General features: G+C 35.8%; 1 protein-coding gene across 4 annotated transcripts in view; it reads left to right on the forward strand.

Annotated features, from left to right (window-relative positions):
* The window catches only part of LOC126872469 (uncharacterized), a 140,515-nt gene extending 128,796 nt beyond the window's left edge, over positions 1-11,719 (forward strand). For all 4 annotated transcript variants that reach the window (XM_050632451.1, XM_050632449.1, XM_050632448.1 and 1 more), the window contains 2 exons: positions 5,236-5,505; positions 7,604-11,719. In XM_050632451.1, the coding sequence (XP_050488408.1) occupies positions 5,236-5,505; positions 7,604-7,720 (387 nt within the window). In that variant the 3' untranslated portion in view covers positions 7,721-11,719. The remainder of the gene's footprint in view (positions 1-5,235; positions 5,506-7,603) is intronic.
* The last annotated feature ends 3,927 nt before the right edge of the window (positions 11,720-15,646 follow it).

The raw sequence follows: 15,646 nt of genomic DNA on the forward strand, positions 1-15,646 counted from the left end.
CTTTTTTTGCATTAATGAAGATCTCTCGTTAGCAGAGCGAATTATCTGATTTCGAATACTATTCACATTACGATGTTATCAAAATATTATATTATACGTGAAAATATACGTTCATATATACACGGTTGTATACAAATTTTTCAAGTATGTTAGAATTCCACTTATCTGAACTCCATTTATTCGAACGGAATTTTATTTAATCCTCTATCAACTGAGCTTTTGCTGCATGAATCCACTTATCTGAATGTGAGCTCTTACTATGTGAACGAGAAATAATAGGTAATGAAGAAAATTGGGGAAGTCCTCTTATATGAATTTCCATTATACATATAAATATTCAAATAAATGGAGTTTTCCTGTTAACTGAATATACCTTTATTTTTGTACATTTAATTAATATGACTTTCATCTAATTTAACGCAAGATTATCTAATTTCGTTATTTTGTGTATTGTTCGCCAAAATAAAATTTTATATGCTGTTGCGAATTCTCAACTAAATAGCGATCGGTCAGGGTCAACCGATCGGTTGATATCGCGAACTTTCAATGAGTTAACACACAAGGTAGAGGTAAATTGAATATATCGAGTGTTAGTATCGTTTGATACATTATTTGCACTTTCAGTATACACGAAGAGTTTGACGTTCTGATCACGACGATTGTATGATCTTGTTGAGACTGAATATGGTAGAGTCTCAAACGAACGGTACGGCACTCTGATGAAGGCTGTTCAAGAATGTAGCTGTTCCCTCCACCAACAGCTCCGTCTCGTCCGTACATCCTGACTTTCCGTCCGTAGGTTTTCTTTGGTTTATCTGTATCGGGGGTGCATATCCTCTGGTATTGTCAGTTGTTTACCTATACTCCGACCCATCAGCACTTAAGATGATTTTTAGTCTCTTAGTGATGACCGCATCATAAGGTTTACAGCTTGGGGAGGCAGACACTTCAGACTTTCCCAAAAAAGGGAGATGTGCTGTCCGAGTCAAATCTCCAAATCTCGAACATATGCATCACCCTAGTCACACTATTTTATCATTCTTAATAAATTTTTCCTAATTATTGGAATGTAAAATTTCATCAATTTTATATTATTATCTTTTATTTTGAAATTTTCTGGAAATTGTAAGAAATTTCCATGAGATGAAAAAGGAAAATACTTTTAGCTTAGGTGAGTAATATTTTCATGAGTCACTGAATTTTCCTAACGGGTCATTCAAATTACCGCGACGCATAGAAGTACCACCGCGTCTTCCTCGACGAATTCCTTCGCACATGAGGTCAGGATCATTCCAATTATTTTCTTCCAGCGAAACGGCTCCTGCATTCGCGTTGTAGTACCGTGACTCACGATCGTTTGTACAGTGCCGCGTTGCGGCAACCAGGAGGTGGATTTTTAATGATCTGCCGTCGATAATTAAGCACGCTTGCCTCTCGTCGCAAAATTCCAATCAACCAGCCTGCACGTTTATCGAGAACAAAGGCTTGAACTCTGCAAGGTGTTACCACGGTTTTCAGCGTGTTATAAACCGCGAGCCGAATTTTTCGATGCCGTTCTTTGCGTAGAAAATTGCACAGATTCCTTTCATTTGGCGTCAAAGCGGTTTAAAGTGGCTGTAATTTCTAATTTCAATGGAAGCTCGAGGTGGAAATTAGTGGAAGAACTACGCGAGCACCTTTGGACCGACGCTAATTAACGAATTGAACAGAAGCCGGGGCTCACGTTACCCTTTCTTGAGCTGACTTACCGTAGCTGCTTTATATTTCACAGCTGATTTTCCTTAAGGGCGAAGTAGCAACCATCGAATCCATTATGTGTAAAAATTTTCACGATAGAAAAAAGAAGTATAACATCACACATGAATATTTAAGAAAAACAAAATAAGAATTCTATCATCCTAAAAACTGTGAAAAAAATTCTTTAACATTTAAAGTATTAATATCACGTTGATAACAAAATTAGCAGAAAATTCAATTATTAACGATTCGTATATCCAGAACAAATCTTTCCTCAATATTAGAAAATGCAATGTCATACATTTCTCTCTTACAACTCTGTACTATTTCCTTCTGGACATTCACCTTTTTTTATTAACTCTATTGGTGATCCAAATGTGTTCGACCGTTCGCGAAGAGAATCTATCGCGAAGAAACGCACCAACGAGAGTCGTAAATTCCCGTTACGATTTGATAATCGACGCCATGAATTGGTCGGTCCCCTATTTCGGTTAGGATAATAGAGGTGGTTGAACTGATGATAACACTTGGTTAACAAATTAAAACATGCACTTTATTCCAACAACTTTGTAGATATAAATAGTTACGCGTGGTGTGTGTAGATGTATTCTCAGCGAAGTGTAAATAGTACGGAAAACCATTCAAGAGATGGTGACTGATTTAAGTACGAAAACCCAGTCAAGACATTGACTGGTCAACGAATGAAAAACCAATGAAGTTCGGTGACGATGTTGTCGCGGAGAAAAGCTACTGATGGATGTGTCTAACGCGCGGGACCATCGGATTCGTTGATGGCAATTTTGGCCGGGAAAGTGAGGGCAACCGTCATTGCTTCTAATCGGATAAGAAAAAGGCTGGTGGGTAAGGATGGGTCCTGGTCGCTTCCATTCAAAGCTTGCCCGTTGGTGGTATTGTGCATAGGAAACCCGTCTTCCCATGTTTTCTCGGAATGGACAATAAATCTCAAGAATACTTCAACTAAAAACATACTTTTTTGGTCTCAAGGACCTTAACTATGAAAATGCGAAGACTTATGATGGGACTTTAAGATTATTGAGGCATGGGGTCTGGTTTGTATAGAGAGTCACCGGACGTAACAAAACGATTCGTCATTATCTTTTTCCGATCACACGACTCGGGAAATATGCTCAGCAAAGAAAGCCTTAAGCTTCCTGGTAAGATTTTCCACGGGTCAAACACCAAGACACAGCTTAAAACAGTGCAACGATGCAAACGGGCAACCTGCGTACAGATTTGGTCAAATAATTTCTACCACCTACTATAACATGTCCAGCTGGACAAATTGTAAAGTACAAATTAAATAATAATAATAAAAAAAACCTACTATAACCATTTTAATACTGTACAAATACTGCAATAAATATGAAACTTGGGTCATAGGAGGACTACCACTGATTTGATTTACTTTCACAGGATACTTGATGGATATGTTTGCTGTCTAACGATTCTTGCTAATACTAATATATTATACATATGTTAACGTCCATAATATCAAACATATACCTCCTTGTTTGGACAACTGGTGACACTAGATTATCTAATGTAGCTAACAAGTTCATCGACACCTTAAATCTTTTTGGCGATTCAGTGTCTCGTTTTAAGTCTAACGGTTATTTAGCAGATTTATTTGACGGACCTAACCACTAGAATTATACCTCAAAGGGGCGAAATAATTTACAACAAATAGATGAATATTGCAAATTTTTCGATATACAACGCAAATCCAAAATTTAAAATATATCCCACATTTATTCTAATTTCTTAAAGAAATATCTTTCGAGAAAAGAGTATCTTTGGTACATTTTCTCGTAAAACTAATCGCCTCGAACCATCCGATGCGTCAAAGAATTCAAAAGGACAAGAATACTCGGGGAGAGCTTGTCACATTCCTCTTTGATAATCCACCGGAGAGGCAGAGAATTTCTTTCGGGCGCTTCTTTCTCCCAGTGTCAGGTAGAAAAAAAGGGGAAAAGGGACACGGAACTTTCGGCGTGACGACGCTCGTCGTGGCATCGTTAGAAAAATCCCTTTCGCCCGTGGGGCGTGTTCGCGGGTGGAAAAGTCTCAAAGAGTTTCTTGCCAATATGAAACGAACGAGACAGCAGAAAAGAGGAGGAGGTACTTGCGGGTACGTCTTACCTCGTTAAGAGAATAATGCCCTTCCGGGGCAACCGAACAACTTTCATCGTGGTAGACTAACGAGAGTCAACGATGCAGACGAGCAAAAAGGAGCACGACCACCCTTAACAAAAGCCAATCAACCCCTTCGAGTTTATTGATGCGACCCTTTGAAGTTAAGAATGCTCAACAATGATTAAGGATTTTGTCAAGGCTTTAGTGAACGACCAATTTACCTGTTTAACTGCTTACTTAAACGGTTCAGATTAAACGGTTCTAAGAAATTGGGTAAAATAAATCAACAAATAGTTGTAAAAAGATATTTATTTTATACTTGGTTCAATATAAATAAATATACAGGGAAAAATATTACGAGTAAGATTTTGGAAATAAAATAGTTAATAATTAAATACTTAAAAAATATTGGATCAAAGGAGTTTGACGAAAATCATATTTCGGTTTCGTTAAGATACAATATTAATATTGTCAAAATTACCTACATGTTCTAAACGATTTCAAAAGGGAGAAGATTGAGGTACAGTATTTTTGTGGAAAAAATGGCGATATAAGGCACGAAACTTTCATACAAACGATATTTATTTTATACGCGCTTCGATGCAGAAATATATAGGGTGGTTGGTAACTGGTGGTACAAGCGGACAGGGGGTGATTCTACGCGAAAAAGTAAGTCGAAAATATCGAATAAAAATTTTTCATTTGAGGCTTTGTTTTCGAGAAAATCGACTTTGAATTTTCGCTCGGTACGCGTGCGGTACGTTATAACGGATCTCACTGTAAATCGTTGTCTCAATGGAAAGATTTAAAAAAGAAATTAAAAAAAAAATGTTTATTCTATATTTTCGACTTCTTTTTTCGCGTAGAATCACCCCCTTTCCGCTTGTACCACCAGTTACCAACCACCCTATATATAAAGAAGGATAACGTGAATAAAATTTTGAAGAGATAAAATAGTAGTATATTCGAAATTTATGTTGGAAACATGAAACATATACGTAGATGCATATAGAAATTCCGATATATCTTGGTATCGAAAAGTACTTTTCTGTGTCCCTATTCGTAACTACGACAATAAACGCACTGGAGTACATGGGCGACTTTATATGAGAAAATAATGTTTCAGGAGAAAAATTGCTCTGCAGAAAATTGTTATTCTTCACGAATTTATTCACGATCTTATATATACACATTTCCTATGCTGATGTGGTTACTGTGGTTATAAAACTCCTAAAAACATTCTTTGAAAATTCATGACTTTTCTATCGTCTTAAAATCAACTTTCATATCTTCGACGATTAGAATATTTCATTTGTAGGACTAACTGATAATATTTGGCTGCAGGACATGGACATGCTGCAACTGTTCGCCTCGCCGGCGGGACGAGCGTTGCTCACCAGTGACAATCGGCGGAGAGGATCGACGTCGACCTCCTCCTTGTCTCGAGAGTCCTCTTCGAGGCTGAAGAGAGGCAGAAGACCATCGGGTACAGTCAGTGCGCCGACCACACCACCAAGGCAACGGAAATCGAGCGCGGAACTGTACAAAGAAGCTGTCGAGATTCTTGGTCTTACCTGTTCGTTGACCGATAGCTGCCCATGCATCGATTGTCAGGTAAATACATACATGTTCTACATGTTTTTACTATAATAAAATGTGTATCCGTAACGTGACATAGTTATGAAATTTACAAATTAAACAATAAGAATTATCTCGTATGTGGAGGTCAGAAAATTTTATAAAACTTTTTTTTTTGAGGAATCCAACTTTACCTAATTTTAAATTTCTGTAGATGTGATTATAAGGAGGTATCATTTTAGTTATAATGATAAAAATTATACTATTTGATTAAAACATTTATGTCAGGATTACATATATCTCCTAGAGTACATTTAGACGGTAGTACCATAAAATATTTTAACGCTGAACTAATGTTCGTACGTGCTCCATTACAGCGGTCAGTTTTAGGGTCACTATAACACTCTTTCGTAATAAAAGTGATACTCCAAATTGCTATATAAATTCGACGATATTTTTCCATTGTACATGAATTTATACTTCTTTAACCTTTTCAGGATTAACTTCTTTCGTAGTCACAAAAAATGTCTTTTGTATTAATAGCTAATAATAGGAAAATATCCTCTTGTAGGGTTTTGTAAAGAACATACAATCCATCAAAATTTGAGACCGGTTTCACTGGAAATAGATACATTTATTGTTTATTTAGGTAACATCTTATTAAAGTACAATATATCACGTAATGTAGAAAGTAAAAGGAAAAAATGAAAACGCAGAAATTTCCTTTAATTTGTTATAAGTTATTATTCGTTTTATTCGTTAATATAAAAATTTTTATAATGTGATGGTATCTCTTCAAGTACAAAAATTCCAAATAAAAGTTCAGTTTCCTCTAGTTCTTTTTACGGAATGGTGGAAATTACAACGCGTAATTGCATCCATTCACGAACTCACTCACGCGACGCGTGCAATTAGCGCGAGTCAGAGAGTATAATCTTGGAAATTAAGAGGATATTGTCTCGATTTTAGAACTAATTGCCTAAAGCTCCCGGTGTACCAATTATAGCCGAGGCGAGGCGGTTCCCATTGATTAGCCATTTTCTCGACCAAACGCGTAAATATTTCTTTGCCCCAGTTTTCCACTTGCGCGACCGCGATCAGCTGGCGTTCTTGTTTCGGAAAGCCAATGAAAGAAAATGCAACGTGGAAACTTGGCGTCTGAATTTAATTAAAAATTTTATTGCGTATCGGTTAACCTATTACAATTTTCATTCCACCGGAAATTTCGCAAGGTGTGCGAGCTTGTTTGTGGAATCTCGGAATAACTAACGAGAGAAATTTCGTCCTCTATTTTTACTCGCGATAGAATATACATATGCGGAGACGTTAATGAGACTGTTAGCTTTTTTTTTAGTTAGCGTATTTCTCAGCTCGTAACAAAGCAAACTGTGTATTTTCGAGCATTTACGGTCAGAGAATTTTCACATTGAGTTTGCTTTCCAAGGCCAACGCTGGTTGGCATTGAACTTCCAAGGTTAAATATTTTCTTTTGCGTGCACCTCCGAGGCTAGACCCTTCGACCTTTTAATGGTTAGCTTAACTACACAGCTAAAGCCCTTTCGGTTAGAGAGCTTAATGTCGGAAAGCTCGCCACTTTAAATTACTCGATAACGAAAAGCTTTGAACTTATAGGCTAAAAGTTGAAAAAACTTTGACCTGGGAAATTGAATATCGCAAAGATCGAACCTCGGAAATTTAACGTCAAAGAGCTTTAGCCTCGGAAATTTAATGACAAGAAGCTTTGACCTCCGAAGTTCAATACAGTAGAAGATCTATTATCCAAGCATATCCTATCTAAGCGATCATATTTAATGTTTCAGATAATATTTAACAATCCAATAAATTATCATTTTTTATGCTAACAATATGTTGTTATCTATATTTTAGTTTGATTAAATAACATTGTCCAAGAAATTCAGCTATTCTGTTTGTAACTGATTAATGCGAATAATAAAGATCTCGTTGTACCAAAAATTTCTCACCGCCAAAGTTCACGCTCTTCTATTCTTCTTTTCTTTTACAAATTACTCTGTCACTTGCAAACACACATTTTCCAACTAAATTCAAAGAACATAATCCACTAAAAAATATCAGCTTTTATATCATGATAAAACATTATTCGTCTCTTTTCCAGAGTAATTATTTCGACTGCGACGAAGATTTCGGCGATGCGAGAACGGAATTGGCTGCAGGCACGCCCATCCTGCTGGACCACGCTTTGTCACATCCATTGACGTGTTCCATACAGTAGCAGCTGAATATCGCGTTTCGAGTACGACTTTACATCCGCCTGTTCTGCCATCTGACGAAACGGAAATCATCGAGGTGTCGAGGATCCATCGGGAACGCTGAATTCAGAGCAAAGTGGGAACGCGTGTACTTGAACGTGTACAGCGTGTACGTTTAACGCCTGTACTTTGATCTCTGAAAACTCTCAAAACGAGAAGATCGCGTGAATTAGAAAATAGAAACGAGTATATAAAGAGCTGAATCTTAAATGTTGATTTTTCGATAATTTCGTTAAATAATTTCGTAAAAGGAAAACGAAAAACTTTCAACGCGCCGAAAATCTGCACCAAGGTCTTGATTCTCATCGATATGCTTCTGAAAATGTTCACGCGTCTTCTTCCAACGTCTGATATTGCGTTCATTAAGTTCTTCGGCGATATAATAGATTGTAATCGATTGTATGTATGTACGTGTACAGGAAACGCTAACGTTATATTATATTATATGGTGAAACGACGTGTTAATAACCCTAAGATTTTGTATCTTTCAATTGCGTTCAATCGTAAAATCGTTAAGAATTTACTTGCTAGTAACAGACACGAAGTTTCGATCGTACTTAACACAAACGAAGAGCAGGGGTTTCCGACTTGAAAAACGCGATCTCATGTGATTCATTCGATCATCGTTCTCCTTTCGATGGAACACGATATTAATTATAACGATAATTAAAAAAGGAAAAAAAAAAGAAAACGAGACACAACCATCGCGAACGATAAATATATAATTTGTGGACAATACATCGTAACGGAATAAGTCACTGCTCCGATTGTTTCTCCTCTTTTTATATGAATCGAAGAAAAAGATAATAACGCAGGCTTACGTTATTACGTATCTAGGAATATCTATGTACAAAATATGCCCCCTGAATGTACAACAGTTTGCCGGTAATCGCACCTGGCTGCTAAAAATTGATGGAAACAAATATCGAGATAACAAACATACATACAAAAAAAAAGAGATAAAACTAGAAAATCGAAATTCATCGTTTCACGTTTTTATTATTAAATATTTCTATATATATATTGTCATCGATACCGAATAAAAATATCTAACGCGACCTTAAATTTCGAGCAAAAATTTCTGTGCGCGCGTACGGAGGAAAGAGAAATAAAATATATAATAAATGGTATATATCGAAAAAATACAATATGCTCGTCTGGCTCAAATTCGACGAATTTATTTATCGTCGCGAAACGATACACATGCCAAATGATATAAAAAACAAATGCGCCAAATTTCTATATTAATTAGCGATAACGATACTAAAAATAAATAATAATTAATATTTAATGAACGATAACCCTAATAATAATACTAATATTAATAATAAATTTCGATCTAGTCGGAAGGTGTAACGTGATTGAGACGTTTATTAGGTAACATTTAAATCGTTTGTCGACGTACGCGATATATGAGGATTATATATATATGTAATATATAATATATAGATATATATATATATTATACACATATACGTGTATACATACACATTATATTTACTACACGTTTTATTATTATACTTATTCGATTAAGTCTAGTAGGGTATATAGGGTTGTTGAACGTTTATGAGCTCGCAAACAAGCCAAAATAAGGTAAAGCTAAAGGATGACTAGAGAAAAAAAATGAAAACCAGAAATAGAAGGAAAAATAAGACTAAAGGAAGAAGTGTAACGCGTTGATACTTAGAATTTATATACGTGTAAAGATCGATACGTATGCGTCGAACATATACATCTGCGTGAATAAGTTTTCTGAAACCGATGCTTTTCGTTAAGTGTTCCGCGTTTAAGTTATTTAAACACGTCGACTGCCGTTTGCGATTCTCGCCGATGAGAGAGCATCGTTAATTTTAATGACGTTCAGGAGTTTCTTCTTCAAACTTTGCCGTTCAGCTAACAAAATTACGGTTTATTCTGTCTGCCTGTAGTATCGTAAACGTTATTAAAAAACTCACGTCTATTTCCTACAACGTGACGTGAAACTTTCGGGCGTGTGTAATTACGAATAAAATAACGTAAATAGTAAATAATACAATTTCCTGCCAAGGTTTCGTTCGAAATTTCAATTGTAAAGTAAGAAGAAAAGGGGCGAAGTTTTATTTGCGACAGTCGACGTAACACACGAGAATCGTGACTATGTATAAGCGACGTAACGATAAACGAAGCTAGGCCTGAGTTACGTAAAATCGTAGATGGACTGAAAGAAATCAAAAAGAACGAATATACGAAAGGAGAGATATTGTAAAAAGGGCTGGACACTTTGTTGAGTGCTTCTTTATAAGAGAAAGAAGAAAGGAAACAAGAACATGTATTTACTTACATATATCTAAATCCGCGTCTAAGATGAGTGAAACAATATGAGAGAAAAAATCACATTTAAGAATGCAAGTGCCAAATTAAAATTTAATCGTGCGACGCTCGTAAGCTTAGTGGTTCGCTATCGAAATCTCTTCTTAAATTATCCGATAGATTACGAGTTAAGAGAAGAAACGACATGACAGGGCTGAATATTCGCAAATTTTACCAAACTTTACAAATCTTTAAACATATTAAACGCATCGTGCTTTCCCTTTTAGAGGGAAAGGAAGAGGCATGTCGAATCTTCGATGAAACAAAAATAGATTCAATAAAAAGAAGATGATATATTCGACCATTTTATAAGTAATGTGGTCTTCCTAAGAGTCGAGTTTAATATAATAGAACTCGCCATGAAGGTTTTATAAAAGAGGAATAGAAAACTTAAAAGAAAGATTGCAAGTATCTGAGAATGAGAAAAGTGACGGGAAATACATGACTGATTTGTTACCGACTGAGCTAACGCAGGATATATCAAAATCATTAACATTGTATTGGAGAAGCATTTGAAATTTACTTCTTTTTCTTTCAGATATAATTATATTATTACATAAACAATATTCTATATATGATAATTATTTTTTAATTAAAAAATATACATTCATATGTTATCCTAATTTTGACGCTGCTCGTGTACCAAAATTTAAAAAAGAACGTATTGCTTATAAAATGACCTGATATACATTAATCGTAAAAATATCTCAGTGAACTTGAAACAATTTGATCAAGTTTTATACAGCTCCAGCGACGAGTCCTAAGCTTCTACGTGTTTTATTACGTTATCGTAAACGAGGATAAGCTGAAATGAAAAAGTTTCAGCCACGATTGCTTTCTTTTTACAACGAGACAAGCTGTCGTAGAGATGAAAGCCTGTCACAATTTACTGATCCATGATCCCGCTACGTTTGTGGAGAGCTTTCAACTTTTTTATCGCTGCCATTTTTTCGTCGAATTGTTTCGTGTATTGTTCACGAACAGAAGAAGACTTTTAAGATAATTTTTCGTTCGTAATACGAGTTCATTTTGTCTACTCGAAGAAGATAGTTGTAGAGTCACGTTTGTATAATCAGAAATATTATCACGACGTTGTTACGTGTAGATAGAAGGGAATTAAACGATTTTTGATCAACTAGTTACGAACGGAAGAGCGTCGAAGAAATGACAGATTTGTTGTAAGTTTAATTCACAAGTATTGTTACTTGTTAAAGCAGTTAGTAATTCAAAGTTGTTGAGATCTGTTCCACTTTTTTCAAAGTCGTTCTTGTTACTTGAGAAACCTCGCATTTCCGCCTCTCTTCCAGTTGAATTCAAACAGCCAATCGACATTCTAGGTCGTTCGTTTTGCGCGATCGTCGAATTGGTTTTCTCTCATCGACGAAAGTAAAAGAGCAATTAAGCAATCTTTTTCCCAAGGATATTTCAGAGAAATGCGTGAAACCCTTGCAAATGATGTAACGATCTTAAAAATAAAAAGATGGGGGAAAATAATATGTGGCTTCTAATCGTTTTATAGTAATGTAAGCCGTAATTAAGACGAGAATGATTCTTGCAACACGCAGCGGCGTACTCTTGGATATGACTACTATTAAAATACGATAAAATATAAATCATGCTCATTTTATTTACCACATTCCTTTATTAAATATATAATATAATTTCTTAAGTCTAATACAGAGTATAAAATTTGCTTATAACATACTTATAATTCTGTTATAACACACTGGATAGATCTATGAATCTCACTAGTTGCAATTTTACTTTTAACAAATATCTTTAAAAGATAAACAATTTTTTGACACCATTAGCTGTTATATTATCGGTTGTTATAGATGCAATTTCCCATGCCAGCAGATAGCAACATATCTTAAACTTACAAATGATGATACCATCGACCGATAAGATAAACGCAGGAGATACAAAAATAGAATAACGCTTGACGTCGCTTAATATTTATATCGTATACCGGACTAATAATAGCATACGTTAATCGGTTATACTTTCCACGGAATTGGACAAGAAGCGACATCACATTAATTTCTGAGGCAACGGTTGTTGCTAGAGATTCTACCTTCTCTATAATAAGCATGCGGATACTTATATTCAAAAACTTATATTCAATAATAAAGGATATAAACAGCAGTTGTAAACCAATTTTTAACATTACCATCGTATTATATTAGTATATCTCGTAGCATATAAGATTTCTAAGAATTGATAACGCAATGGAAATAGTAACGCACGAGAGATTTTGCAATGACAAAATGAGGGCGCAAGACCCATTGATACAGGCCCTTTCATGTCCTATTTATTACCGTAAAGGAGAGGCTAGCTTACATAGAGATGCAATTTTCTCTTTGATGGCTACTGATATCAGAGGTGACAACAGGATTCGCATTCACATACCTGAATCTTGGGTATCAAATATGGAGAAGCGGTAGATATAAAAGTTCTTAGTAATAATGTCGGTAAAACAGCATGACGTCGGTAGGTTCGTCACAGGAAATCGCAGAGGGCATAAGAAAAGCTCTGATTTTTTGGCAGGATGATATTTCAGAACCTGGAATACAAAGTCCGGTCTTTTATTCGCGTGTATCCTATCTTTAGTCAATGATGAATAGTTTTTAGTAGAACTTTACAGATTAGAAAATGTTACCCTTTCTTATTAAAGTAGGAATCTGTAAATAAATAGTACCCTGTTGAGTCGACGTTAAAGAAGGAATCTTCCTTTCTGAATGATGAGGCAGAGTGTTCTTATATCAATGTACAATTTATAAGAATCGCACTACACTTAATCCTTAAGCTTAATGTATATTATAGTCTCTTCTTTCATACTACTTAATAATAGCACAAAATTAACTTGTATATACAATGCCAATTTTTACTCTGAAATTCAGCATGAATATCCTACATTCTATTACATGTCTATCATTCTACAAGAATTTAATTACCTACATGCATACCTAATAATCATCTTACAATTCTTATCGAAAAAAATATTTCCCTGTAACTACAACAATTTATTTCCTTCCACAGCGTCTCCATCATATTCTATCTATCTCAAAGCGTATCGATAAGCATTTTATGCTCAACTCGAAGACCACTCAATCCAACGGAGAGACACCGATAGTAAACGACACTAAAGGCAGGCGGTAAATAGAAGCCAGGATGCAAATTGAATTCGTCGATCGAGCGAGAGGATACTCTTATTTCTTGGAAGTACCAAGTGCGAGTGGTTGAGGAAGCGGTGTAGGTGGATGGATCGGTGTCCTCTTCGTCGTTGTAGAAGGGTGCCTTAGGGAGCACCGCTTATATCGAGTTAGATCCGTTTGAATACCGAGTCGCTCTCGTTGGAAAGGGGGTGGTCGTACAAGATACTGTAGGATCAAAAGTTGATACCCAGTCACCTTCAACGGCTCTAGTCATCCTTATATGATTATCCGTAGACCTGCTGCTCGCAGTTTCTTCCGGTGGGTCGTGAAACAGGGGTTGGACTTTTCTTCCTTTCTTCTCTCACCTCGTCTCGATCTTTGTCTATCGCGAAACAGGTTCGATAGTATGCGTAGCGCCTTGATGCAGTCGTTCTGCGCGATACGTAGAATACCTAAGATCCTTGTCCTCGTATCTCGTGCCATCGAACAGCCATGGATCGAGCAGCCGGCTGGAATGACGTGTAGCACGCATAAAGTATTCCTCGGAGGCAATCCATTTCGAAACTGAGTTACGGCTGCTACGTGGTCCAGGTAGGCGTCGATACGTCCGCGAGGACGTCCGCGAAATTATGCACAGGGACAGAGAGGGCTGGCTGATTCCATTTGAATTTTCCCTGCCGCGGAACATGGTGCTCAGGAACATGGCTCTGATGCAGCGAAAGGATATCTTAGGTATATGGTTTCTTACTTTTGCTGAACTGCTATGTTACATTAAGCTTAGGGGTTGGAATCACGAAAAAACGAAGAAGTTAAAATTGCAATATTATTGTCTTAGCGAAAATTTGTCGTCTATTGGAACTGATTTATCTTAATGGTAAAAACTCGAGATAATATTTATTTTCAGTGATTTCGGGATTGGAAATATTTGACTGTAGTAATGTTAAGATTAGAAATATCCATTTTTATTGATTTTACAATGCAATAGCTTATTGCTATTTAAACAACAAATCTCTTTGCTTATTCTTACTGTAAAACTCACTTAATCAGAGTATAATTTTCATATTACAAAATATAATATTAAATTCATTGAATCTTCTTTCCTTATTAATAAGTTTCAAAATATTACCTAAGTATTTTTTCAATAAAGATGTTTCGTGGCGTTCTGTATTTTCTCTTCGCCCTCCGGTTAATCTTTTCAGTTTATTAATCAGAATTGGCCATAAAATTAATAACATTCAAAAAGTGGTACAAGTCCATTTTTATTAAAAAAAAGTTGAGAATATTATTATGAATTTTCAGTTCATTACGAGTATACATAGCGATGTGTCTTAATGTGTGGAGACATACAGATTTTTATGTTGAAATGTAACCACAGTTTTCTCAAATTAAAAATTATTTTCCCACTGGGTCCCTGAATTGCTTTCACAGCAATTCTTCGTGAATCCCCAAAAATTTATGATCAGTTCTAACGCTCAGTTAGAATCGCGTGTACAGATAGATTAATCACACAAGGACGAAGTTAAATAGTATCGACGTGAAAATATAGAAAAGAGTCCTGAAGACTCTCAAATGGACCAGCTCGATCATCAATGATGCAGTTAAAGGAGATACATGGCGACATAGGCAGTCACGATGCTCGTCCTCAGGGGTCGATTTCGTCCTGGTGAACAGGACATCGTCGAACGAATAATCACTTTTCCAAAAGTATCCTCCTGTACGTTGCCAATCGTCCATACCGCCGCGTAATCATTTATTCAAGATCGGTAATGAATCGAGCTCCCTCGGGAACGTCGTCATCGCCTACGTATTCCGGCATCTATAGGTAGACCTATTCCTCGGTTGTTTTACTGGTTCTACGCCATTCCTCGGGGACCTTCGAACGTGACAACGATTTTTGAAACAATTTTTCTTTTAAAAATGCTATTTCTGAAGCATTTTATGCGATCTTTTCACGCTTGTATCTGTGTAGGTGATACGAGTTCACGTTATTACAAGTTGAAGCGTCTCTGAACGGGTTTTATTAACATAATAACTGTTAACAATGGCTATTTAAAAAATATTGTATTTTTTAGAACTAAAGTATTTTCATGTAGGCCAATTATTAATGATTCTAGGGGGAAAAGAGAATTTCTTGAATTTATTTAAATTAGAAGTAATATATGTTATACAAATAAAGAATATCGCATATATCTAAAAACAGATACGTAAAAATGTCTATCTTTGATTTAATTTAGAGATTTCCATGAGATTTTCTATCTTAAAATTGAGGTAAAATTACACATTGTAGACCAGTTACACTTGTACAGCTCGAAAGAAGAATAGTACAAATGAGAAAATCTTTAATTTGAGAAAACTGCGAGTAAGGTTACAGAAATTTGTACGCTT

The sequence above is a fragment of the Bombus huntii genome, chromosome 13, assembly GCF_024542735.1.
Source record: "Bombus huntii isolate Logan2020A chromosome 13, iyBomHunt1.1, whole genome shotgun sequence".
NCBI classification, from domain to species: Eukaryota; Metazoa; Arthropoda; class Insecta; order Hymenoptera; family Apidae; genus Bombus; species Bombus huntii.